The 24962-nt window shown below is 49.6% G+C and overlaps 1 protein-coding gene across 1 annotated transcript; it reads left to right on the forward strand.

The window, feature by feature from the left end:
• Window positions 1-7244: 7244 nt before the first annotated feature.
• LOC119699668 (small basic protein 1-like) lies at window positions 7245-7846 on the forward strand. The gene is made up of 2 exons (XM_038133490.1): window positions 7245-7302; window positions 7716-7846. The coding sequence occupies exons 1-2, from the start codon at window positions 7245-7247 to the stop codon at window positions 7844-7846; spliced, it is 189 nt and encodes a 62-aa protein (XP_037989418.1).
• Window positions 7847-24962: the final 17116 nt, after the last annotated feature.

Raw genomic sequence — 24962 nt, forward strand, 5'->3', positions numbered from 1 at the left:
ATCAGTGACAGTGGCAGCTCCTCTGGGAGACCAGAGGTAAAAAAAGAGGGGGAAAATGCAAAGCAGCACCTGAAGAGAAGAGTGAGAACCTGTGAGAACAGCCCTGCTCCAAGGCCAGAGCAGGAGGAGCAGGAGCTGCTCCAGGCACCAGAGCTGAGATTCCCAGCCCAGGGTGCAGCCTAGGGAGAGGCAGCTGTGCCCCTGCAGCTCATGGGGGCCCAGGGGAGAAGCAGAGATGCACCTGGAGACCCCACACTGGAGCAGGAGATGCCTGAAGGAACCTGGGAGAAACCCAGGCTGGAGCAGGGTCCTGGCAGGACTTGTGACTCCATGGGGGACTCACGTGGAGCAGCCTATTCCTGAAGGACTGACCCCATGGAAAGGACCCACACTGGAGCAGGGGAAGTGTGTGAGGAGCCCAACCCCTGAGGAAGAAGGAGCAGCAGAGACAACTGACCACAGCCCCCATTCCCTGCTGAGAGGAGGAGGGAGAGGATTCAGGACACCCAGAATGGGAAGAAGTAGCAGGCAGGGAGGGCAGAATTTTAAGATTTTTCTTTTTCCTTCCACATTTCCCTCCCCGGACTTTCGTTTTCAATAAATTATGTTCAATTTCCCAAGTGGGGTCTGTTTTGCCCATGGTGGCAATTGCTGAGGGATCTCCCCCTGTCCAATCCATTGCATGGGATCTGTGAGGACCTCGTTGCTTCTCTGTTTCCCACTTGCTGAAATTTTCATGGAAAGAAGGCTGTCTTATGCTTGGGAGGAGACATTGCTGAGCCACAGACACTTCTAAAGACATCTGCAGATAACCTGTGACCCGAAAAGCAGCACGGAGCTAAAAGAATCTCTCCTGTCTCCAGAGGCCTGTGTTAAGGGTCGTGGAGAACTCAAGAAGAAAAATAGCGCCGTATTCCCAAATCCCCACCCTGTCAGACCCCTGGCAGTCCTGCAGCTCGTTGTCAGTGGATGTTCAAGCTTTTTTTGGCGCTGCTGAGCCTTTTGGGCAGGACTTGGGGAGGCTGTTTTAATGCAGGGACTGTGGGGACACCAGTAACCACACCACACACACCAGAGTTACATTTTCATTTTTTTCTTTGTTTTATTTGTTAAGAGAAGGGGACGGCAATGGGGTCAGACAGCTGGGAATCTGCTCCCAAGGCCACTGTGGTGCTTCCTCTTCCCCAGGTGCTCCCTTTTCAGCTCCTATTTCCCCTTCCAGGTGGTTGGGATGCAGCAGGAGTACTTGCAGTCAGAAGAGGTGTATTTCAAATCCATCACGTGACACTTTGGGGAGCAGTACCCCACAGGAGCACAGGTCTTCCTGACCTTCCCATAGCCTGGAAGAGGGGAGGGAGAGTTCCTCAATTCTGCTCCCCATTTCCCCATCTCCCTCTTTCCAAATTTCCCCATCTCTGTTCCCCATTTCCCCATTTCCCCATCTCTGTTCCCCATTTCCCCATTTCCCCATCTCTGTTCCCCATTTCCCCACTTCTCCATTTTCTCATTTTCCCATTTTCCCATCCCTGTTTCCCCATTTCCCCAATTCGTATTCCTCATTTTCCTATTTTCCCATTTCCCCATTTCCCCTCCTGTGTTCCCCATTTTCCCATCTCTGTTCCCCATTTTTTCATCCCTGTTCCCCATTTCCATCCCCTCCCAGTCACAGTGGGCAGCAGGATCAGACCCTGTCCATAGGGATGTCCTGCTCCATCCCCCACATGTTCAACACTCCTTCCCAAGCCCAACTCAGAACTGGAAGGGACCTGGATGGTGACAAATCTGAACAGCTCCTTGTGCACCTCCCTCCTCTCATCCTTGGAAAAGATGCTCCCAAGGGAAGCAGATCCATTTCCCTCCTGAGAGATGTCCCAAAAGCAAAGTTCCTAAAGATCTTCCCCTGTGCCCATAGGTGTTTCCTTCCCTTGTATCTCTCCTGAAAGGATCAGTGCTCTCAGAGCAAAGCAGCAAAAAACACATCAAGGATGCTGCAAAGGTCTGAAAATTGGTCCCACAGCAGCCTGGCACCAAATATTCACCATTAAAAGGTTAAAAGTGGGCCAAGGGAAAGACTCGCTCCAGGTGGTTGATAATTGACACCTTAGGGGGGTTTCTAACACCCTTTTGGGAGATCTCAGCCCAAAATCCCCTCGACCAGAGAGCTTTAGAGTCTGAGAAACAGGGAATAGAGCAACAGTTGTGTCACATCAATAAAACAAACATAGAATCATGGAATCGTGGAATGGTTTGGGTTGGAAAAGATTTTAAAGATCTCCTTGTTTCACCCCCCTGCCATGGGCAGGGACACCTTCCACTAGCCCAGGCTGCTCCAAGCTATGTCCAACCTGGCCTTGGACACTTCCAGGGAACCAGGGGCAGCCACAGCTTCTCTGGACACCCTGTGCCAGGGCCTCCCCACCCTTATAAGAGGAAAGTATAAAAAAAAAATCCAAAATAATCTACCCTTCCTTAGCTTAAGCCATTAAACACACGCAGGACTGAGCTTTGACAGAGACACTGAGCTGCCTGAAAAGCACCCCAGCACTATGAAATTATGAAATTCTCCAAATCCCTGGGAGAAGTGGCCACATCCAGACTCTTGTTTGGAATTGTCTGTCCTGGGCTCACTCCTAAAGTGGACTCTGACATTTTAACCTCAATTTTTCCTATACAAATCTCCCTGAGGTAGTTCTCATTTAATTGTCCCTCAAAAGAAGTCATTGAAGTAGCTGCCCATGCTATTGCTGTCCCCTCAGAGGGTAAGAACTGAGCTAAAATTATTTTAAAAGAATCCCAACTAGCATAAAGGTCATCCCACCCTATTTCCCATCTTACCTGGAGTGGCCAGGGAGAAGAGGAGGAAAAAAGCGAAGACAAGGTAGAGGAACTTCATGGCTGGAGTCGAGCTGGAATCTCAGCAAGGCTGGAAAGAGGAGAGCCAGAGACCTCGGAGGGAGGAGGTGATGTACAGGCAGGCTGGAGCTGCTGGGTTTTATAGAGAGTTTCCCTGTGGAGCAGAGGATGCTGGGGACACACGGGAATTCATCCAAGTCGTGCTGCTTGGGGCTGGGCCTGCAGGGATGGCACAAGACTTCCCCAATTGTGCTGGCAGGCACCTCCTGTCTGCCCCAGATGTGGTTGTCCAGCATCAGATAGGATCCCAGCACTGATGGGAACACAAAGGAACAGGGAATGTCAATATCTGGGTCTTTGGGATGCGGCTGTGGGTCACAGGGACCTGATGGAGATCTGCGGGTGCAGCGAGGAGGGGAGAACAAGATCAGTATCACAGAACTCCAGGCCTTTCCCAACTTCTGGCAGGGATGCAGAGGGATGCAACAGGGCCACCATGCACTGATGACTCTGCCTGCATTGTCCAGGCTGATCACCACGTGGGACTGATGGCCTGGAAAGGATCCCTGCTCCCACCTCTGAACCGTGCCTGCAAAATCTCCCTCATAAATTCAGCGAATGCTCAGGGAGGTGCCTCTGGCTGTCCCCTCTGATGGATGGGTGGGTGGCAGCTCTGGGGCTGGCAGCTCCAGGGAGCCTGGAGGAGACACTTTGATCATCAGCTGGTCCCCACAGACCCACCAGACAGTCCTGGGCTTTCAAACAAGAGCCAAGCTCTGTGAGGGAACTTTTCCAGCCCCAGCTCACTGGGCTGTTTAATAATTTGATAAACAGCCAGGGAGAGAAGGAGGCTGAAGGGACAAGAAGCTGCTTCAGAATTACTCAATATCATCAGACCTGAGTCCTCAGAGTGCAGCAGGTGAATCATACAACACAACAGGGCAGTGAAATGACAAATGCTGAGTCAGAATTTGACATATAGAATTTGGAAAAATCTATAATCTCTGTAAAAGCGGGGAAGGAACTACCTAAAGCCAATTGGGAATGAGATTTGGGCATCCTGCATCCCCCTGTGGGATGTGCACTGCTCATCTCCCCATCCCTGATGGCCTTTGGTCAGGAAAGGAGAGGTCAAAGAAAGGTGGCAGAGCTGGGGACTTGTTTTCACAAAGTTAAATATACTGGAACTTGTCAGCTCAGGGTAGAAATTTAGTGAAGGTGAATCACAATCTGCAAACATTTTAGAGGCCTAAGAAGGACAGAACTACAGTTCTGCAATTCTCCTAACCCAAGAAATAGGTGGGATATGAAGGTAAATAATGTATTTATCATTAAAGTAAAAAAAAAAAATAAGTCCTCTTTCACACTGAGGTGAGATGAAATGTGGAACTTGAACAAGAAATGCAAGAAGTTAAAATGCACTGAAAGGACAAATGTAGTGAAAAAGCAATTCATAAATTAATGCAGCGGGTGCAAATTTAAAAATTAAGTGCAAAATCTCCTTGGGGAGTTTGGCAAAGCTCATGTCACTGACTTCTCCTCCTGGCCACCAACAGATCCCCTTTCCTGTATCTGAGTGCTCCATGTGTTCCTTGTCTTCTCTTTCCTGATCATAACCATTCCACTTGATTCTTTTCTTTTTTTTTTTTTTTTTTTCTAGCAGGACACATCTTAACCACAGAATCCCAGAATCATTTAGGTGGGAAAAGACCTCTAAGATAATCCAGTCCAAGCATCCCCCAGCATTGCCAAGGCCACCACTGACCCATGTCCCCAAGTGCCACATCCATAGGGCTTTAAATGGGATGGGGACTACACCACCACCCTGGACTGCCAATTTCAATGCCTGACCACATTTTGGTGAATAAATTGTTCCCAATATCGAATCTAAATCTCCTTGATGCAACTTAAGGCCGTTCCCTCTCATCCTGTCCCTGTTCCCTGGGAGCAGAGCCTGACCCCCCCGCCTGTCCCCTCCTGCCAGGGAGTTGTGCAGAGCCACAAAGTCCCCCCTGAGCCTCCTTTTCTGCAGGCTGAGCCTCCTTCTCAGCCCCTCCTGGTGCTCCAGCCCCTTCCCCATCTCTGTCCCCTTCCCTGGACACGCTCCAGCCCCTCAATGTCCTTCTTGTCAGGAGGGTCCCACGGCTGCCCCCAGCTCTGGAGGTGCCCCAGCAGTGCCAGCACAGAGGACAGGCACTGTCCTGGTTCTTCTTGGTGACCTTGAGCCATTTTCTGAGCCCCCCGAGCCCCTTCCCTGCTTCTCTGGAGCACATGACAGGATGGATGCACTTCCCAAGGGCTGTGCCATGGGTACAGCCTGTGTTTTCCAGAGCCAGCTCTTGTTTGCACTTGCAGGACAATTGGTGCTGCTTTCCCAACACCCTGACTCGGCTCCTTGGTGCCTGCCTGTGATCTACTGCCCCACAAATGAGCCAGAAACTCCTTGTTCTGTGTTCTCCAGCTCATTATCCTTGTCTGTATAGACAAGGGAAATTCCACTATTACCTAATATTTTTTTTTCATTATGGTTTTGGCAAGAGGAGATTCACTGGGTTTCCAATCCTGTCCCCGAATGCTTTGCAGTCCTTTTCAACCTCTTATTTGTGAATTTTTGAAGCATTCTTTCCAGAAAATTATGGAAAATTATTAGGCAGGATAACACTGGAATGACAAGTGACTTCTGATCAGATGTGGTGTGGCAATTCATTTCCTTAGCTTCATTTACATATTTGCCTACATCCCTTTTAATGTGCATCATGATCCTTCTGGAAAGATTTCAGAAAAAAAAACCCCAAAAACCATAAAAGGCTTGGGCCAAATCACAGTGATGAAATTCAGGCCAAGTGCAGGGTCCTGCCCATGGGCTGGAGCAGTCCCCAGGATCAATCCAGGCTGGGGATGAAGGAGTGGGGCAGCCCTGGGAGAAGGATTTGGGGGTGCTGGGGGTGAGAGCTGGACGTGACTCAGCCCTGAACTCCCCATGCCCTGGGCTGATCCCCCAGCTGGAGCATCCAGGGAAGGCAACAAAGCTGGGGAAGGGGCTGGAGCACCAGGAGGGGCTGAGGGAACTGGGAAAGGGGGCTCAGCCTGGAGAAAAGAAGGCTCGGGGGGGACCTTGTGGCTCTGCACAGCTCCCTGACAGGAGGGGACAGGCGGGGGGGTCAGGCTCTGCTCCCAGGGAACAGGGACAGGATGAGAGGGAACGGCCTTAAGTTGCACTAGGGGAGGTTAGATGGGATATTAGGGAAAGTTTCTTCGTAAAAAAGTGATCAGGCACTGGCACAGATTGCCCAGGGCTGTGGTGGTGTCCTCATCCCTGGAAGTGTCCCAAAGGGATGTGGATATGACACATGGGGATGTGGTTTAGAGGTGAACACAGCGATGGTGTTCAGGTTCACTGCACTTGGGGATCTCAGAGGTATTTTCCCACCTTTATGATTCTTTGATTCAATAAGAAGGATGTGGAGCTGTTGGACTGAGTCTAGAGGAGAGCCATGAAATTGATCACTGAACTGGAGCCCCTCTGCTCTGCAGCCAGGCTGGGAGAGCTGGGGATACTCACCTGGAGAAGAGAAAGATCCAGGGAGAGCTCAGAGCCCCTTCCAGAGCCTAAAGGGACTCCAGGAGAGCTGGAGAGGCACTGGGGACAAGGGATGGAGGAACAGGACAATGGGCAATGTCTTAAAGCTGAAGGAGGGAAGATTTAGATGGGATATTGGGAAGACATTCTTCCCTGAGAGGGTGGGGAGGCCCTGGCACAGGGTGCCCAGAGAAGCTGTGGCTGCCCCTGGATCCCTGGCAATGTTCAAGCCCAGGCTGGACAGGGCTTGGATCAACCCTGGGATAGTGGAAGATGTCCCTGCCCATGGCAGAGGGTGGGACTGGATGAGCTTTAAGATCCCTTCCAACCCAAACTGTTCTGGGATTCTGTTCCGTGACTCTTCGATCCTCAGTGCCAGAGCACTGGTCAGGGTTGGATGCTCCATAAAACCATTGGGGGATGGATCTGATACCCCATTGTGTCTGCGCCTTGCAGACAGTGCCCAGAGCTTATCAGGAGCCATCCCAGGCTGAATTCCAGCTGCCCTGGGAGCAGGTGTGCTGTGGGCAGCCCCGGCTGGCACTGCCGGAGCCGGATCTGGAGAGCAGGAACAGCCCCACGTGCCCATGGAGCACGGCCTGGCTGCCGGGTGCCTTTGTGAGAGGGCCCAGCAGGGCAGGGTGACACTGCACAGCCTGCAGAGCAAACAACAGCCCTCTGCAGATGGCTTTGCCCAAGGTTCTCCTCTGGCCATGCTGCTAGTGGCCAGCGTCCCTCTATAAAACCTCTGCCCTCAGACGCCTCGGGCACCGCAGATCTTGTGTGCCAAGATCCCCCCTGGCCTCCAGCCATGAGGGTGCTCTGCGTGGTCTTTGCTGTGCTCCTGCTTTTCTCCCTGGCCACCCCAGGTAAGACGGGAAGGTGTGGAGGTGGAGAAATGGGGGTGACCAGTGTCCTCTGCAGCCTCTGTGCCTCAGGGGAGGGAGGGGGTTCATCTCTGGGGCAGTGGGGATCTGGTGATTTACCCAGCCTGGCAGGCACAGTGGGGTTGGGATGGGGTGGATGCCACGCTGCAAATCCCATTTCCCACCCTCATACAGAGGGATCCAGCATGAGTAGAGGGATGGTTTGTATGTGCCCAGCTGTCCTCCAGCTCAGTGGGGACGTGAAATGCATCCTGTCCTGGGTGGGTCTAACCCTAGTGGTACCCAGAGCATCAGTACCACCCTGGAACCAGCAAGAAGACAACTCCAGGGGCTCTGCCCTCCTACATATCCATGATTTTCTCCATAACCCCCCTCTCTGTCTCTTCCCACGGCAGGGCACGGGCAGCCCAAGGGCTTTTGTGACGGGTACTGCGCCCACGCGTGCGGCGAGACCGAGGAGTGGTCCTTCAGCCCCTACTGCGAGGAGCTGCACTGCTGCATCCCCTCTCCCAAAAAGGGGAAATGACCCTGGAGGAGTCCAGCCCCGCAGCCGTGGAGCTCCCAGCGCTGTGTCCAGGGCGTGGCCGAGGCGGTGCTCAGTGCTTTGAAGTAAAGATGGGCAGATAAGATGATTTCTGTGTGCTGTGATAATAAGATTTCTGGCTGTGATAAGATGATTTCTGTGGGCTCTGAGGTTCATTCGCCTCCCGGGAGGGGACAGCTGGAAGATGCTGGCCGCCAGAGCTCCCTGGAGAGTGGTAGCAACACACCCCTGGCACTCCCAAATCCCTGGCACCAAAATGCCAGCCAGGAAAAGCAAAGGCTTTGGGGTTTTCAAAGCAGAGTGGCGGCAAAGGCTGGGAGAGGGCTCATTGCTTCATCCAGCGCCTCCCTCCTCCACAAGCCGAATCCCAGTTTATTTGTAGGGGGCACAACAACTCCACCAGTCCAACCAGCCTCGGAACTGGGAGGTGGAGAGGTGGGAATGGGAGACGCACAGCACCACCTTCCCCTCGCACCCCAAAATCCCATTCCTGGGGTGCCCACAGAGCAACCAATGCAGCCACTGAGGCTTTGGGGTCCCGTGGTTGTCCTGGACACCCTCACCAAGTGCCTCCTCAGCAGAGTCTGTGACCAGATTATTCCACGGGGGTCACCAAGAACAGGAGAACAGCTGAGGATTCCCTCAGCATCCCCTTCCCTGCCCCATCCCCTGTGGGATAACCCAATCACTCCAGGTATTCTGCAAGGGGACACGGACTGATCCAGTGTAGGGTGGCTCAGAACACCCCACAAACACTCCAGCAACACTGGAGGCTGGGATGTTTGTGTCCTAAAGGGCTACAGGGCAGAAATCAGCTCTGTTGCCCTGAAACCCTGCAGGAAATAAAGGAACTTTCCAGCCCCGGGGCCTTGCAAACACAAAAAAAGGCTTTGCATGGGTATTTGTAGGACTGGAAGGTGCTGCAGGAGAAGAGAGGGGGTACAGACCTCTCCTTCTTGTGGGATGACTCCCAATTCCTGCAGGAGGAAGGGCTGTGTCTCCTCTCCTCAGCAGCATCCTTCATGATCAGCAGAGATCTTGGCACATGGAGCTGGAGGTAAAAGTGGTTTCTTTGTCAGAATAATTTATATATTTGTCCAAAACTCCCATTTTCCAGGACACACGGGGCCTGCTTTTGGGCCTGAACATGCAACATGAGGTGCTCCAAGGGTTTTGTGACCACCCTGGTCTGAATGAGTGTCCTTGGAAATTTTGGGGCAGACAGGTAGAAACAAAAGGAATAACAAAAAAAAAAAAAAAAAAAAAAAAAAGGACCAAGCTTATGCTTCTTTATTTTATCTTTAGGATAAACTTTTCATCCTTAGGATAAACTGATAGCCTGAAACACTTTATCAGCTGGAAATCTGACCAGGGATACAGGAAACCTGATAAGGCTGGGGGATTTCTTAGGATATAGACAAGAGGACTGAATTTCCTCACAGACTGGGTGAGATGCTGGGTGTGAGGGGGTTGAGGTCCAGTTTACAGAGGCTGAGGGCTGGCAGCAGGTAAAAAATCCCATTTGATACAGGATGGCCCATCAAGAACCACAGATTTTTACAAGATTCACCTGAGCCCAGACAAGAGCACACAAAAGACAGAAAATTCACCTAAACCAGCCCTGAGCTGGTGACACTTCACAGCCACACAAGGCTGAAAGTTTAATTAATGGATAAAAATTCCAGAAGGAAACATAAAAAATTTTAAAACTCATTTGCTGGTTTTTTTGTTGTTGTTTTGTTTTTGTTTTTGTTTTTTTCTGGGAATTGTGAGAGGAGAGTGAGAAGAAAAGCCACATGAAAGTGAATGAACTTTAAAATGGGGTTTGGAGCAGCCTGGGATAGTGGGAATTGTCCCTGCCCATGGCAGGGGGTGGGATGAAATTACCTAAAAATCACTTACAACCAAAGTATTCTGTGATTCCATGATATTATAAATTCCAGCTATGCCACGAAGCAGATTCATATCCTGGGAAGAACCTTTTCTGGGAGAAATGAGTTGGATATCTATTTGTTGTACCCACGAATTCCTGGATTACAAGGGTTTCTCATATTTATAGGGAGAAAACATCAGTTACTGGGCTTGTCCCCTGGGAGAGCCCCTGCAGCTCAGATCCCACAGAACTCACACTCCACAGCTCTCCAGGGCAGCAGGGGATGGAAAGGCCACTGCTTCTGCACTCAGTTTCAATAAAGAAGTGACATAAAAATAGGGGAATTATCAAAAAAGAGACGAAAGGTGCAGCTAAAAGAGTTAAATGCTTGCAAATAGGTTCTTTGCAAGCACCTGGGGAGGTGTTTAAGGCCACTGAGAAGGAGACACAGGGAAAATCTATGACAGGTATTAAAAAAACAAAAAAAGGCCTGAGAAAGAGCAAAAAGGAAAAGGTCACAGCAGAACAGTGGGATGAGGGAGGTGGTTAGAAAAAGGAAAAGCTGAAATTGTGGCTAAACATGGAAAATAGAGAAGATAATAAACTGGGCCTGGCAAAGTATAAAACACAATAAGGCAGCTCAGCAGAGAATTGCAGGAAGAGTTGAAAAATGTGAGGAAACCTCTTCAAATCAGACTTTTTTTTTTTTTTTTTCCAAACACATCATGAACATGAAGCCTGACAAAGAGTGTGGCCAGGGAAATAAAGTTAATTAAAGCTCAGGCCACTCCACAGCAGCTGAATGAAATATTTGCATTGGTTCCCACCTGGCCAGAAAGAAAGGAGGCCTTGATGCTGAGCCCTCCTTCGTGGGGACTCATCAAAGGGCTTTTCTTACATGTAAAAGCAGTGGAAGAGAAGAAAAAGCAGCAACAAATCACCAGCACCCTGATCTTTCCCCTCAAAAAAAAAAAATCTGAAGGGAATTCAGGGATGAAACAGCCACTTCTGACTGCAGTGTGTGATCTCTGCAGCCTGGAGAAGAGAAGAATCCAGGGTGACCTCAGAGCCCCTTCCAGAGCCTGAAGGGGCTCCAGGAGAGCTGGAGAGGGACTGGGGACAAGGCATGGAGGTTCAGGACACAGGGAATTGCTTTCCACTGCCAGAGGGCAGGGATGGATGGGATATTGAGAAGGAATTCTTGGCTGTGAGGGTGGTGAGAGTCTGGCACAGGGTTCCCAGAGAAGCTGTGGCTGTGCTGTATCCCTGGAAGTGTCCAAGGCCAGGTTGGACAGGGCTTGGAGCAACCTGGGCTAGTGGAAGGTGTCTCTGCCCATGGCAGGGGTGGCACTGAATGATCTTTAATGTCCCTTCCCACCCAAACCACTCCACGGTTCAGTGATCTGTTGCTCAAGAAGGTCTTGCAAAGATGGGAGATGGTAGTTTGATAAGGAAAAAAAAATCTTCAAGTGTCCTATGGGATTGCAAACCAGGATTTTACCAGTTTGAAACTCAATAACAAGGGGGAAAAACAGGAAATCAGGAAAATCCTGTCCTAAAACCAAAGGACAGGGCCCAGCACTTTGGGGCTGAGCTGCAGGAGAGGGGGTTAAGAGGAGCGTTGGGAGGGAATCACTGGTGGGGCTTCAGCGGGAAATTTGATCATAAAAAAAATCTGGGAAAAGGCTGGGAGAGAATGGAAAGATGCACTGTTGAGGGTACTAAAGGTGATGGCTGAAGAAGGACCTGGCTTGGGTTTGGGGGTGTGACTCCTCTCCTGGCTGGTGAAATCCAGGTGGATGTTGTGAGGAACAATCCAAGTCATTTTCCGTGTGGAGTGGATGGCTCCATGTGGGTTATCTGATTGCGGAGACTGGGAATGCAGGAGCAAGAAAGAACAGGGAGCGCCAGCAGCACCACACTGAGCTGTTTGCTAAACCTTAGGAATTCCAGCCGGACATTTTGGGACTCTTTACTTGCTCTCCCTTTAATTTTTTTTGTAATTTTCCCATGTGTTTGCTGTTTCCATGATAGGGAATATCCCTGTGAAAGGAGAAGGAAGAGCTGGGGGCACCTTGTGACTACTTAGGGAGTGAAATCTGGATCTGCTGAGCCTTCAGCTTCTGTCTCACCGAGGAAGGATCAACTGGAAAAAACCCTGCTGGGCCTTTTTTTTTTTTTTTTTTTTTTTTTTTTTTGCTGTTTACACAAACTGCACCCATCAGGAAGGTCCCAATGTTTAAAAAGAGGCAGTGCAGGCTCTGCCCTGCTCCCTGTCTGTGCCTGTGTGGGGGTGGCAGTGACAGGGAAGCAGATGGGCACATTAGCAGGAGTCACTGGGCCAGACGCTCCCGTTCCTCTCTCTCCCGGGGCAGATGCACTGACTGTCACCACAAGGAAAGACACATCTTTAAAATGCATGGCACCAGGCAATGTGGGAACCCCAGATTTGTGGGGAAGGCGGGTCTTTTGTTTTGCTTTGTTTTGTTTTTTGCTGTTCTGCGTGGCTTTTTCTTTAAAGATGTTTCTGCTGAAGTCTTATTTCACTGGGAAAAAAAAAAAGATGCAGAGTGAAACAGAAGGGGAAAAAAGAATCTTACAAGCAGGATCCGATCAATTGTCATGAAATCCTGGAATGGTTTTGGTTGGAAGGATCTTAAAGCTTATCCCATTCCCACCCCTGCCATGGGCAGGGACACCTCCCACTATCCCAGGCTGCTCCAAGCCCAGTCCAGCCTGGCCTGGGACACTTCCAGGGATCCAGGGGCAGCCACAGCTTCTCTGGGCAACCTGTGCCAGGGCCTGCAGCTTCTAGAGGCAGGACTCAGCAAAACACCCCTTCTTTTGGAGCTGCAATTTCTGGGGCTGTTTTAATTGATATTCATCACATCTCAGGCACCTGGTGGGATTTTTGGGGCTGTCTGTGCAGGGCCAGGAGTGGGACCCCCAATACTTGTGGGTCCCTTCCAGCTCAGGATAACCTGTGATTTTATGAACATTTCTCAAGTTACTTTGTATAAACAAAGTATATAAAAATCTGTATTAAAAAAAAAAAAATCTGACATAAGTCAGATAGGAAAGACAACGAAATTTTGGGTTGTTTTGGGTGTTTTTTTTTTCCCAAATAACTGTCCTTTCCAGATGTAGAACACTGTGAGAGCAGTGAGAGGAGTGAGTAAATGACTGCTTTAAAGTGGTGCAGTTTCAGCTGAAACCCCACAGCAATTCAGGGTCACTTCATTATTCTATTCCTGCACTTGTTCCACTGCTCTGCACAACTCCCTGACAGGAGGGGACAGCCGGGGGTGGGGTCGGGCTCTGCCCCCAGGGAACAGGGACAGGATGAGAGGGAACAGCCTCAAGCTGTGCCAGGGGAGCTTTAAATTGGATATTGGGAACAATTGCTTCACCAAAGGTTGTCCAGCCCTGGCACAGCTGCCCAGGGCAGTGTTGGAGTCCCCATCCCTGCAGGGATTTAAAAGCCATGTGCTTGTGGCACCTGGGGACATGGGCAGTGGTGGCCTTGGCAGTGCTGGGAATGGTTGGACTGGATGATCTCAGAGGGCTTTTCCAACCTAAACAATTCTGTGATTTTATTGATGTCAATAAACATGAGGGTATCTCTCACTGGAAATTATGGTTTCTTTTCCAGATTTATTTGGACCCTCATGAACTCCAAATCTTAAGGCTTTTTGGTTTTAATTTTATGTTTTACCACCTTTTTTTTTTTTTCTTTTTTTAACTTGCTGAATTCAGTGGTCAAAGAAAACGTATTCGAAGGGAAGTACAAGTGATGACTGAGGGAGATCCCTCTGCTGAAATTTCTGCAATGACTTCAGGGTACAAAAACACAAAAAACTTTCAAATACGTGGGCTCAAACACACCAAATCCAGTCCTGGATCGGTGGCACAGAGAACATCCTCAAAGGGATTGTTAACAGTGCCCTAATTCTACAATTCTAAAATTCCTCCAGAGCTGGTAAGAAGGTATTTTGGCAACACCAAAACCACTGGGAGGTCAGAGCTGCTGCCAGAGATGTGCTACATTCCCCAAATTGTGTCTTTTTTAGGAACAACCAAGTGGGAAACCCAAACTGCCAGTTTTCAGTCCCTTTCCTCACCTGCTGTGGAGACCTTGGTTCTGTGTTTCTTCCACCTTTCCCAGTATCCATTCCCCATCCAAGACCAGCAGAGGTGCCTGGAAATTGGCTTTACTCCATGTATTTGCTGGAGGACAAAGAGATGGGATCTGCCCCATGGCCAGTGAGAGTTAATCTCATTTTCAGGAGCTTCCTGAGCACCTTCTGGTCATCTCTGGGTGGTCTCTCCATGCTCCCTTTAAGGTCCTTTATTTACATTTTTTCCTTTCACCAATCCCTGCCTTATTTCACCATATTTCCTCACAATTCTTGGGTTTCTCCAACCTGTGGCCCCTTTTCCCCCCTTCTAAATCAGGAAGATGCTGAAGAGAGTTTGAGACCTTGCTCCCATCCTTCCCTCTCATTCCCCAGCCATGACCACAACACTTCTGCGAGGATCTCCACTGAACACTGATTTTTTGAGCCCCAAGACCGAACCAGGGCTCTTTCAACCCATGGGATTTGCTGTGAGGCTCAGTGGGGACAGGGACAGCCAGGGGGATGTTATTCCAACCACATCTTTGTCACCCAGCACTGTCTGAATTCCCTGTGGGAAACAGAGGGGGGAAAACTCCATCTCTTTAACACTTTCACTGTGAAATTTGTGGAAAAAGAACAGTGGGACATGATGCCAACAGGTCTTTGTGGCTTGGAGAGCCTGTCCTAATGCTTTAATTAGGATCATGAGCACACAAATTATATCTCATTTTTTTTCTTTGTTTTATTTGTTAAGAGAAGGGGACGGCAGTGGGGTCAGACAGCTGGGAATCTGCTCCCAAGGCCACTGTGGTGCCTCCTCTTCCCCAGGTGCTCCCTTTTCAGCTCCTATTTCCCCTTCCAGGTGGTTGGGATGCAGCAGGAGTACTTGCAGTCAGCAGAGGTGTATTTCAAATCCATCACGTGACACTTTGGGGAGCAGTACCCCACAGGAGCACAGGTCTTCCTGACCTTCCCATAGCCTGGAAGAGGGGAGGGAGAGTGGTTGTTCCTCATGTCTGCTCCCCATTTCCCCATTTCCCCATTTCCCCATCTCTGTTCCTCATTTCCCCATTTCCCCATCTCTGTTTCCCATTTCCTCATCTCTGTTCCCCATTTCCCCTCCTCTGTTCCCCATTTCCCCTCCTCTGTTCCCCATTTCCCCATTTCCCTTCCTCTGTTCTCCATTTTCCCATCTGTTTCCCATTTCCCCATTTCCTCATTTCCCCATTTCCCCATTTCCCCATCTCTGTTCCTCATTTCCCCATTTCCCCTCCTCTGTTCCCCATTTTCCCATCTCTGTTCCCCATTTCCCCTCCTCTGTTCCCCATTTCCCCATTTCCCCATTTTTGTTCCCCATTTCCCCATCTTTGTTCCCCATCTCCCCATCTCCCCATTTTCCCATTTCCCTATCTCTGTTCCTCATTTCCCCATCTCTGTTCCCCATTTCCCCACTTTCCCACCTCTGCTCCCCATTTCCATGCCCTCCCATCCCCTCCCAGTCACAGCGGGCAGCAGGATCAGACCCTGTCCATAGGGATGTCCCGCTCCATCCCCCACATGTCCAACACTCCTTCCCAAGCCCAACCCCAAAGCCGGGAGGGACCTTGAAGGACCCACAGCAGCTCCTTGTGCACCTCCCTCCTCTTCTGGTGGCCACTGGATGACCCTGGTGCGCTTTGGGACAGATGGGAGAGCATCCCAAAACACCCCAAAACCAAAACTCATAAAGGTGTTCCTCAGGATAAGGCTTCACCAAGTGCCAGGCACCAGGGTGAGAAGCTGCCAGCCTGAAAGAGTGATGTCCAAAGTGAAGGAATATTGGAATGGGAGCCTTCCTGAGCCCCAAATCTCCCTTTCAGTCAGTGAAGAGGGAGTGAGAGCCAGAAGAGAAGGGATGTCTGAGCATTGCACATCAGAAATGTCAGGGAGCTTGACGCTGAAGGTATAGCCAGAAGTGGTCTGGCACAAAAGGTGGCATCAAGCAGAGGAAAGTTCCAGAAGGCTGGTGTCTCTGAAAAGGACATCCAGCACTCCCTTCATGCTTCATGATTAAAACAATTACACCAGGGCCCAGCTCACCTTAACTTAGGTGTCAAAAACATCCAAAACATCCCAAATGTGCCTCTTACAGTACTTTAAGGTGATTTTTTTTTTAAAGACCCATTTGTATAAAAATATATCCCCACATGAGACAAGCTGGGGTAGCCAAATCATGTCACAGAATCACAGAATCCTGAAATCATAGAATCTCAAAATCAGAGTCACAAAATCATAAAGTCATGAAATCACAGAATCATGAAATCACAGAGCCACCAGGTAGCTTGGGTTGGGAGGAGACACAGATGCACACCCAAAGGATTTGGGACATTTATGGGGGCATCAAAGCCACAGCTCTAAAGCCAGCGGGGCCCAAGTTTTCTCCAGCTGCCTGCATCCCAGACTGACCCTCCTCGTCCTGCTTTTCCCCCTTATCCAGCTCACATTCCCACACAATTCCCCCTCTTACCTGGGGCAGCCAGGGAGAGGAGGAGGAAGGCAGCAAGGACGAGGTAGAGGAACCTCATGGCTGGAGAGGAGCTGGGATCTCAGCGAGGCTGGAGCAGGAGGGTCGGAGGGAGCCGGAGCCGGGCGCTGTGAGTGCCACGGCTGGGCATCCTCGCATTTATAGGGCAGAGAGGAAGGTCTGGGGGAGGTCCTGCTGCTCATGGGTCACTGCATGGCATGGCCACCAGCCCCTCCACCCTGCTGGCAAAGCCCTGCTCTCCCCAGAGCTGCTATCAGCCCCCGATTCAAAGGGAAACCGCGGAGTGTGACAGGAGCGGCCGGGGAGCAGATGGAACAGATGTCCTGGGGCAGAGGGACCTCGCAGGGAGCAAGATCAGTATCACAGGCCTTTCCCAACCTTTGGCAGGGATGCAGCCAGGGCTGGGATGTGGCCAGGATGCACTGACAGCTATGCCTCTGTTGTCTAGAGCTGTCCCCATGCGGGCTGAACACGCTGAGAGGAGCTGGAGTCCGTGTGTCACCCTCTTGCAAACCCCTCTGGTAAATTCAGCAAACACCACACTCCCTGCAGCCTGATCTGTTGTCCCCTCTCACCCCTCTGAAGGACAGGAGCCCTGGAGCTGAGAGCCTTTTCCCAGGAAGATCTGACCACTTGCAGACACTTTGATCAGCCCCTCTCCCTCAGAAACCCTCCAGGCAGCTCCAGGGGCTCGAGGGTGTTCAGTTTCTGGGGTGGACATGGCCTGATCCCGGCTGCCAGGGGTGCTCTGATGCCAACAGAAGGTTATTCAGAGCAGGGAAATGAGAACTGACTGCAAGGAGTCTGGAGGCAGAAGGATCTCAGCACTGAGTGGCAGCTGCAGCAGATGGCAAACGAGACTGGCTCAGTGATAGCAAACTGATTTTTACCTTCCAGGAATGAGACATTCCCAAAGAGCACTCAGAAAAAATCCCCAGTGCCCAGAAGCAGGAAAACTGAGTGCTTGGGTTTGCTGGAATGGGCGCTGATAGAAACCGGGGTGATTTTGTGATAGTTTTGAGGGTGCTTCATGCTGCAAACTGTGCTGGTGTCCCTCTCTCTGCACATGCAGAGCAAGAAAAGAGGTACAAAGGATGGCAGGGAGGATGGTGAGAGCTGGGGACTTATTCCCAAGACAGTAATTAGACTGGGAACTTCCACTGTAGAGGGAGAGGAGTATGTGGGAACGTGTGACAGCACTGTCAAAAAAGTGTCCTAAAAAAGAGAGAACTCTGGTTTTCCCTTTCCATAGCCAGGGAAGCAGATGACGCACGGGAGTCTGATGCACTGAACAAAGGAATTGTTCTTTCCCACTGCCCACAGTGGTGCAACTCTCTGTGCCAGTGGCAGCATGAAACTGCCTCAAGCTGCACCACGGGAGGTTTAGACTGGATATTAAGAAAGATTTGTTCACTAAAATGGTGCCCAGGGCAGTGATGGAGTCCCCATCCCTGGAGGGATTGAGAAGTTCTGTGCGTGTGGCACTTGGGGACATGGGTCAGTGGTGGCTTTGGCAGTCCTGGGGGAGTGGTTTGACTTGGTGACCTCAGAGGGCTTTTCCAACCCTCACGGTTCCATGGCTGCCATGGATATTGTGGAACAAGGAGTTGTAAATACCTTCAGAAGGTAACTGGGCAGCCAATCTGACTTTGAAGATTGCTCTGCTCTGAGCAGCTGGGTGGGCTGGACCAGGTGATCTCCAGAGCTCCCTCCCACTCCATGTTATTCTGTGCTTCCATGAAATCCATGAAATCCCCTGAGGGGCACTCAGCACAATAATATTCATCCATATCCAGCTCAACAGCCCCGGACATCAGACTGCTGGAATTGGGTGGGTTTCCAGTCTAATGCTGCTCTCTGTGGCTGTGCTCTCCCACCCTTCTAGGCATCAGCTGTTTGTCACTGTCACACTGAGGACACCTGGCTGGATGGGGACCTGCTACACAGACAGCAACAGAGCTGGGAAGGGGCTGGAGCACCAGGAGGGGCTGAGGGAGCTGGGAAAGGGGCTCAGCCTGGAGAAAAGGAGGCTCAGGGGGGACCTTGTGGCTCTGCACAACTCCCTGACAGGAGGGGACAGCCGAGGTGGGTTGGGGTCTGCTCCCAGGGAACAGGGACAGGACAAGGGGAAATGGCCTCAAGTTGCATCAGGGGAGGTTTCTGTTGGACATTGGGAACAATTTCTTCATGGAAAGGGTTGTCCAGCCCTGGCACAGCTGCCCAGGGCAGTGGAGGAGTCCCCACCCCTGGAGGGATTTAAAAGCCCTGTGGATGTGGCACTTGGGGACATGGATCAGTGGTGGCCTTGGCAGTGCTGGGGATGGTTGGACTTGATCTTAGTTAGAGATCTTCTCCAAACCTAGATGATTCTCAGATCCTGTGACTCCATGGCATGGTTTAGCCTTCTGTTACTGTTTCTAAACAAATCAACTGTCCTGGCACAAGGAGCTGCCTCTCCCTGTTAGTAAATTTATATCACAACCTTGGCTATGTTTTTTTCCCGAGGCTGCTGTACACATCTGCAAACACAATTCCCGCTGCACCTCCTGTGCCTCCATGAGACAGGCCTGACTTCCAATGGGACTGGGACCTGGTCATCCTGCTTGGAGTGGAAGAGATTTAATAATGGGAATGTCAGCATGGAACTGCTGCAGCCATGGAAATACTGTGTGTAATCAAAAATGCATGGAACCACAGTGTCCAAGCAATGCCACAAAGGTGCTCCAAGGGCTGCAGCCCCTCTGCTCTGGAGCCAGGCTGGGAGAGCTGGGGGTGTTCACCTGGAGAGAAGAGAAGGATCCAGAGACACCTCAGAGCCCTTGCAGGGCCTAAAGGGGCTCCAGGAGAACTGGAGAGGGACTGGGGACAAGGCATGGAGAGACAGAACAAGGGAGAATGGCCTAAACTGAAAGAGAGAGTAGGTTCAGATTAGAGTTTAGGAAGAAATTCTTCCCTGTGAGGGTGGGCAGGCCCTGGCACAGGTTGCCCAGAGAAGCTGTGGCTGCCCCTGGATCCCTGGAAGTGTCCAAGGCCAGGCTGGACAGGGCTTGGAGCAACCTGGGATAGTGGAAGGTGTCCCATTAGAGGGGGTAGGAACAGGATGAGCTCTAAGGCCCTTTCCAACCCAAACCATTTCATGATTCTGTGATCACAATCTCAATTCTTCCAGATTTTTGTTATAGATCATTTTCTTGGTCCTGTAACCGTCTCAGCCCTGAGCTCTCTCCAGCTCTTCCACCTCCCCTTGAAGCCTGGTCCTCTTGGCAGCAAGCAGCACCACCTGGAATTCTAATTGAGAATAATAAATTAATTACCTGATGTGCCTGACACGTGATAAACCTGGTGGTTATTTTTATGGAAAGAACAATTCCTGCCTTTTCCAGAAGACAACAGGATGACGTTGTCCCAGTGTGTGCACCTTGGTGCCCACTGCAGGCCCACATGTTTCCTGCAGAATCCCTGAATTGCCAGATATTGCTTATTCCAGCTTCTCCACCAACTGTTCCTGTCTTTTCCAAAAAAAGGAAAGCCAATCTCCAGCACCCTTAAGAACAGAGCAGCTCCTTTCAGCTTATTTCCAAATTCAGAAAGGAGCTTTATTCCATTATGGAGTTTTTTAATGGAGACCTTGGATAGTTCAGGACTTAGAACAGCCTTCTGAGATGTCCTACCATTGCCATGGCAACTGGAAATTTATTAACTCCTGCTCATAAACAATTTTTTCCTTCATTTCCTTTAGGCTGTGATCAATACTGGGAAAAAAAAAAAACAAAAAACAAAAAAACTCAAAATTGAGACAAAAAAACACCCAGAAAAATGAATGTGATGAAAATATTGGAGAGAATCACATTTGGGAGAGGCCCTTGAGGCTCCTCAGTGCCAGAGCACTGGTCAGGGTTGGATGCTCCATAAAACCATTGGGGGATGGATCTGATACCCCATTGTGTCTGCGCCTTGCAGACAGTGCCCAGAGCTTATCAGGAGCCATCCCAGGCTGAATTCCAGCTGCCCTGGGAGCAGGTGTGCTGTGGGCAGCCCCGGCTGGCACTGCCAGAGCCGGATCTGGAGAGCAGGAACAGCCCCACGTGCCCATGGAGCACGGCCTGGCTGCCGGGTGCCTTTGTGAGAGGGCCCAGCAGGGCAGGGTGACACTGCACAGCCTGCAGAGCAAACAACAGCCCTCTGCAGATGGCTGGAGTCATCTCCAGGCTCAAATGTTCCTGGTTTTTGTTGTTTCATGAGCGTTGTTCCATGCTGCCAGCACAGCAAGAGCTCCCCTGGCCTTGCAGCCATTAGTCTGGATATTGGGGAAAATGTCATCACTGGAAGGGTGAATAGCACTGGAATGGGCTGCCCTAAGAAGTGAGGGAATCACCATCCCTGGAAGGGTTCAAAAAAACCATCTAAAGGTGGTGCATGGGTCAGTGGTGGCCTCGGCAGGGCTGGGGAATGGTTGGACTCCATGGCCTTAGAGGGATTTTCCATCCTCAGTGGTTCCACGAGCCTGTTTTCTACACTGTTCTGCTTTTCTCTCATTTTCCTCCATGCCCACCCAGATAACACAGCAGCTGGAGAGGATGGAGAGACCTTCAAGGACAAAATTAGGAGTTGTCACCTCCAGAGTCACCTTACTGGGACACCCTTCTGTGAGATAGCCTTGAAAAGAAATCCAACTGGCCAGAAACTCTCCAGGAAACTGGAGAAAGTCTCTTCCCACCCTCACTCCTGTCACTCCTTTACCCTCTTTCCAGATTTCTCTATTCCTTCTCTCTTTTTTATGCCTCTATCCAGCTATTGTCCATATCCAATTATTGTAACTACATGTTCATACCCTCTCAGCTTCCTTCTTCATTCTTTGCTTTTCCCTTTTTTCCTTTTTTCCACTTAATATTTTTCTTTTTTCCATGACCACTACAGAGAAACAACCCTGCTCATTTCTGCTGTTGACCATTCATAACCTTTTAGAATGAATAATTCCATTTACTGGAATTTTGAAGGAAAATAAATCATTACACTGATCATTACACTGCTATAGAGCAGTGGGAGTTTTTTTTCTTCTTGAAAAGAAACTGGGTGGATTTTTTTTAAATGCAGAGTTTATTTTGTAGATATTGAATGTGTTTGTTCCTACAAATGTTTAGCAGGGAATCTCTCATTCTAGCTCTTCATGTCTGAATTCAAACAAACAGCACCAGTTGTTGCTGGTGTTTCTTCTTTCCTGGATTCATCTTTTCTGCAAAAATTCTAAAATGTCCTCCTCTGAGTTAAGGCACAAGGAGCAAGAAGGATGAGGCTGGACCAGCTGAGAAACCAAGAAAAAAAAAACAGTGCTGGGAGCTGCTGAAGCCCTTTGCACCATGGGAGGAAGAGCAGAGCTGGAGAAAATCCAGCAGAGGAGAGGAAGGATCTACTATGTTCCTTCACAAAAAAAAATTACTGTGTTTTTGAATGGGATATGATCCAGCCTTGACGTAATTTGGGTTTTTTTAATCCCAGAAATTCCAGAAGCATTTTCCCCCAGGCAGATGTGTGGCTTTGCACAGATGTTTTCATCAGGCTCATTTCTCTCCCCTGCGCATGCAGTGACCTCTGTGGTCCTTGTGTCATTGGCACGAGCTGAACCCTGCACCAGTAAATGAAATCTTTTCAAATATGGCAGCAATAAATGTCTACTCCATCCTCCTGATGTAAATCTGGGATCATTTTCCCTCATTTGTCACCTTGTAATTGTGGTGTCCCAGGGACCTGCCTTTCCCACTGCTCTTGGTTCGTTCAACACAGAAAAGGGAAAGACAAAGGGGTGAATGGCTCAGGCAGGGACACAGCAAAGGAACTGTGATGTCTTCACTCTCCTCTGGCTCTTTCCAGTTAAAAATTTGAAGCCAAGTCCTTGGCATGTCTCTCAGGTGAGCTCTGTGCCGTGCAGCAGGAAGATGGCTCAAGCACGGCCTGCTTTAGCCATCCCCGTGGGATTAAACTGCTCCCAGCTTCCAAACCAGTGGCTTTCTACCCAAATACTGCGTGTGGTCTTTGGTCTGTGGCCAGTCCAGAGCTTGCACTTGGGAGCTGGTGAACCTGCTGGTTGTCCTGGGGCAGAGCAGCTCCTGGGGCTGTGCCAACCCTTTGGGAACACGGCACGGCTTAAACCGGAGCGTGGGCACTCCCTAGAGCAGATACAGATCACAGCAGCTCCCAGGATTACAGGAAGAAAGAGGAAGAAATGGAATCAGAACTTCTGGAGTTCAGAAGTCATGGAGCTGCATTTGTGCTGAAAATTTTCCCTGGTGGGGAATATCCAGTCATGAGCTGAAAATCTCCAGGCAGTGAAGACATCGCCACTTCTATTATTGAATCCCACTTTTAATAACTAAAGTTTCTTTATAGAATCACAGAATAGAATCCCAGAATATTTTGGGTTGGAAGGGACCTTACAGGACATCTAGTCCAACCCCCTGCCATGGGCAGGGACACCTTCCACTGTCCCAGGTTGCTCCAAGCCCCATCCAGCCTGGCCTTGGACATTTCCAGGGATCCAGGGGCAGACACAGCTGCTCTGGGCACCCTGTGCCAGGACCTCACCACACTCACAGGGAAGAATTTCTTCCTAACTTCCAATCCAAAGCTACTTTCTTTCAGTTTGAGCCATTCCCTCTTGTCCTGTCACTCCAGGCTCCTGTAAATTGTCCCTCTCCACGTTCCCTGTAGGCTCCCTTCAGACACTGGGAGGGCACCCAGGTGCTGGGCTTAGTGGTGGACACGTGGGGCTGGGTCAATGCTGGGACTCAATGATCTTAAAGGGCTTTTTTAACTTTAATAATTCTGTGATTCCATAAAAAAATGTATATATATATATAAAAAGACACAGGACTGCAGCAGCAGCTCTGCTTTGTGTCTGATCTTTCAGGTAAAGAGACTTCCCAGCCCTGCTGCTGAGCTCCAGCACAGCTGGACGATTTTCCAGCACTCACTGTCTGCATGTCCTGTTTGATTTCTGGAATGACAAGTCACGGCTCTAAATTTATCCCCCTGCCTGCAACTGGGAGTGGAACAAAAGGCATTTCAGCTGGTGAGAGCATCTCTGACTCTGCTGGGCTGCCCTGGCTCTCATCTCTTTGTCACTGGTACTTTGGCCACTTGTTCTTTATTAACTGGGATCATTAATTGGATTCTGGAAGAGAAGATTTTCAGTTCTCTGCATCCAACAGAGAGGACATTTACTCCCACACTGAGAACTCTTTTTTCCCCCAATAACAATGGTTCATACCTCAAGCTACTCAGGAGACTCAGCCCAACAAATCCTAACTCAGCCTGTTCATATTTGATCTTAAATACTCAGCACAACCTCAGCAGTCACTGCTGAACTGAAAACACCAGAGGGTGGCTCCAGCTCCATTTAAAACCTTTTTCCCTGATTGTGAGCCCAGGCTGGACAGGGCTTGGAGCAACCTGGAATAGTGGAAGGTGTCCGTGCCCATGGCAGAGGGGCGAAACTAGATGAGCTTAAGGTTCCTTCCAACCCAAGCCACTCTGTGATTCTGTGAAGTTCAAGTCTCCCTGCCCACTAAACCAAAATTTTCTAAGCTCCATCAGGTTGGGGAGGGTTTGATTTTGAAGATGTACTGATTTATGCTCTTGAAGAGGCAATTCATGGTTCAGCTTTCTCAGGAATGATCTGGCAATTTCCCAAACTGAGTCGGACCCTAAGAACTCAGTTTTGGAGTTGTGAGGAGTTATCCCAACATCTGCAGCTGCCAGGACAGAGAGAACCTGAGCCAAATCTCATGGAAAAGCAGCCCAAATAATGTTTTCCAAACACCACATCTTCTAAATAGTAATAATAAAAAATCAGTTCATAAACCATTTATCACCTCACATTATTCCCATTTCCCTTTCAGAAACAGGTCGTAGAACAATCTTGTTCTTGAATGACAGAGCCAGAGAAACATGGAATGGTTTGGGTTGGAAAGACCTTGAAGATCATCCAGTTCCAACCCCCCTGCCATGGGGGAATTATAATACTGCTTCCTTGTAGCCTCCAAAGAGATCACAGTTGTCTCTATTGCAACCTGTAGTCACTGTATAAATACCCGTTTCATTATCTTTCAACTTAAACCCTAGTGCAGGTGAAGACAATTTCATTAATGCCCCTTATTTCCCACTCTGTCCAATGGAAAGCCGCTGTAACTGTGGGAATTGGAAAAACAGAAACTCCCACAGACGCCGAAGAGTTTTATCTGCAGCCTAAGAAGAAGCTTAGATTGACGTAAAAATACAATACACAGATATTAAGCAGAAAAATCATAAACTTATATTTCTACAGTTGTAGGTAAGAATATGCCTTAAGTAAGTGAGAAACTGTACTGATAAGATGGTGAAGGGTTTAAAATGTAAGGGTGTAGTTGGGTGGGATAAGCTAAGAGTTTAGAAGTTATAATAGAAGCAGATGTGTGTACATGACTTAGAAACCCATTAGATAAAGGTACCCACTGTACAGTAGAAGTAAGTAAAAGTGATAAGTTAAAAAAGCAAAACAAACTCTGTGGCAGCTGTCCATCAGTTTAGAAAGTTATGTATTGCCTTGTA

This window comes from Motacilla alba, chromosome 3, assembly GCF_015832195.1.
Source record: "Motacilla alba alba isolate MOTALB_02 chromosome 3, Motacilla_alba_V1.0_pri, whole genome shotgun sequence".
Classification (NCBI taxonomy): Eukaryota; Metazoa; Chordata; class Aves; order Passeriformes; family Motacillidae; genus Motacilla; species Motacilla alba.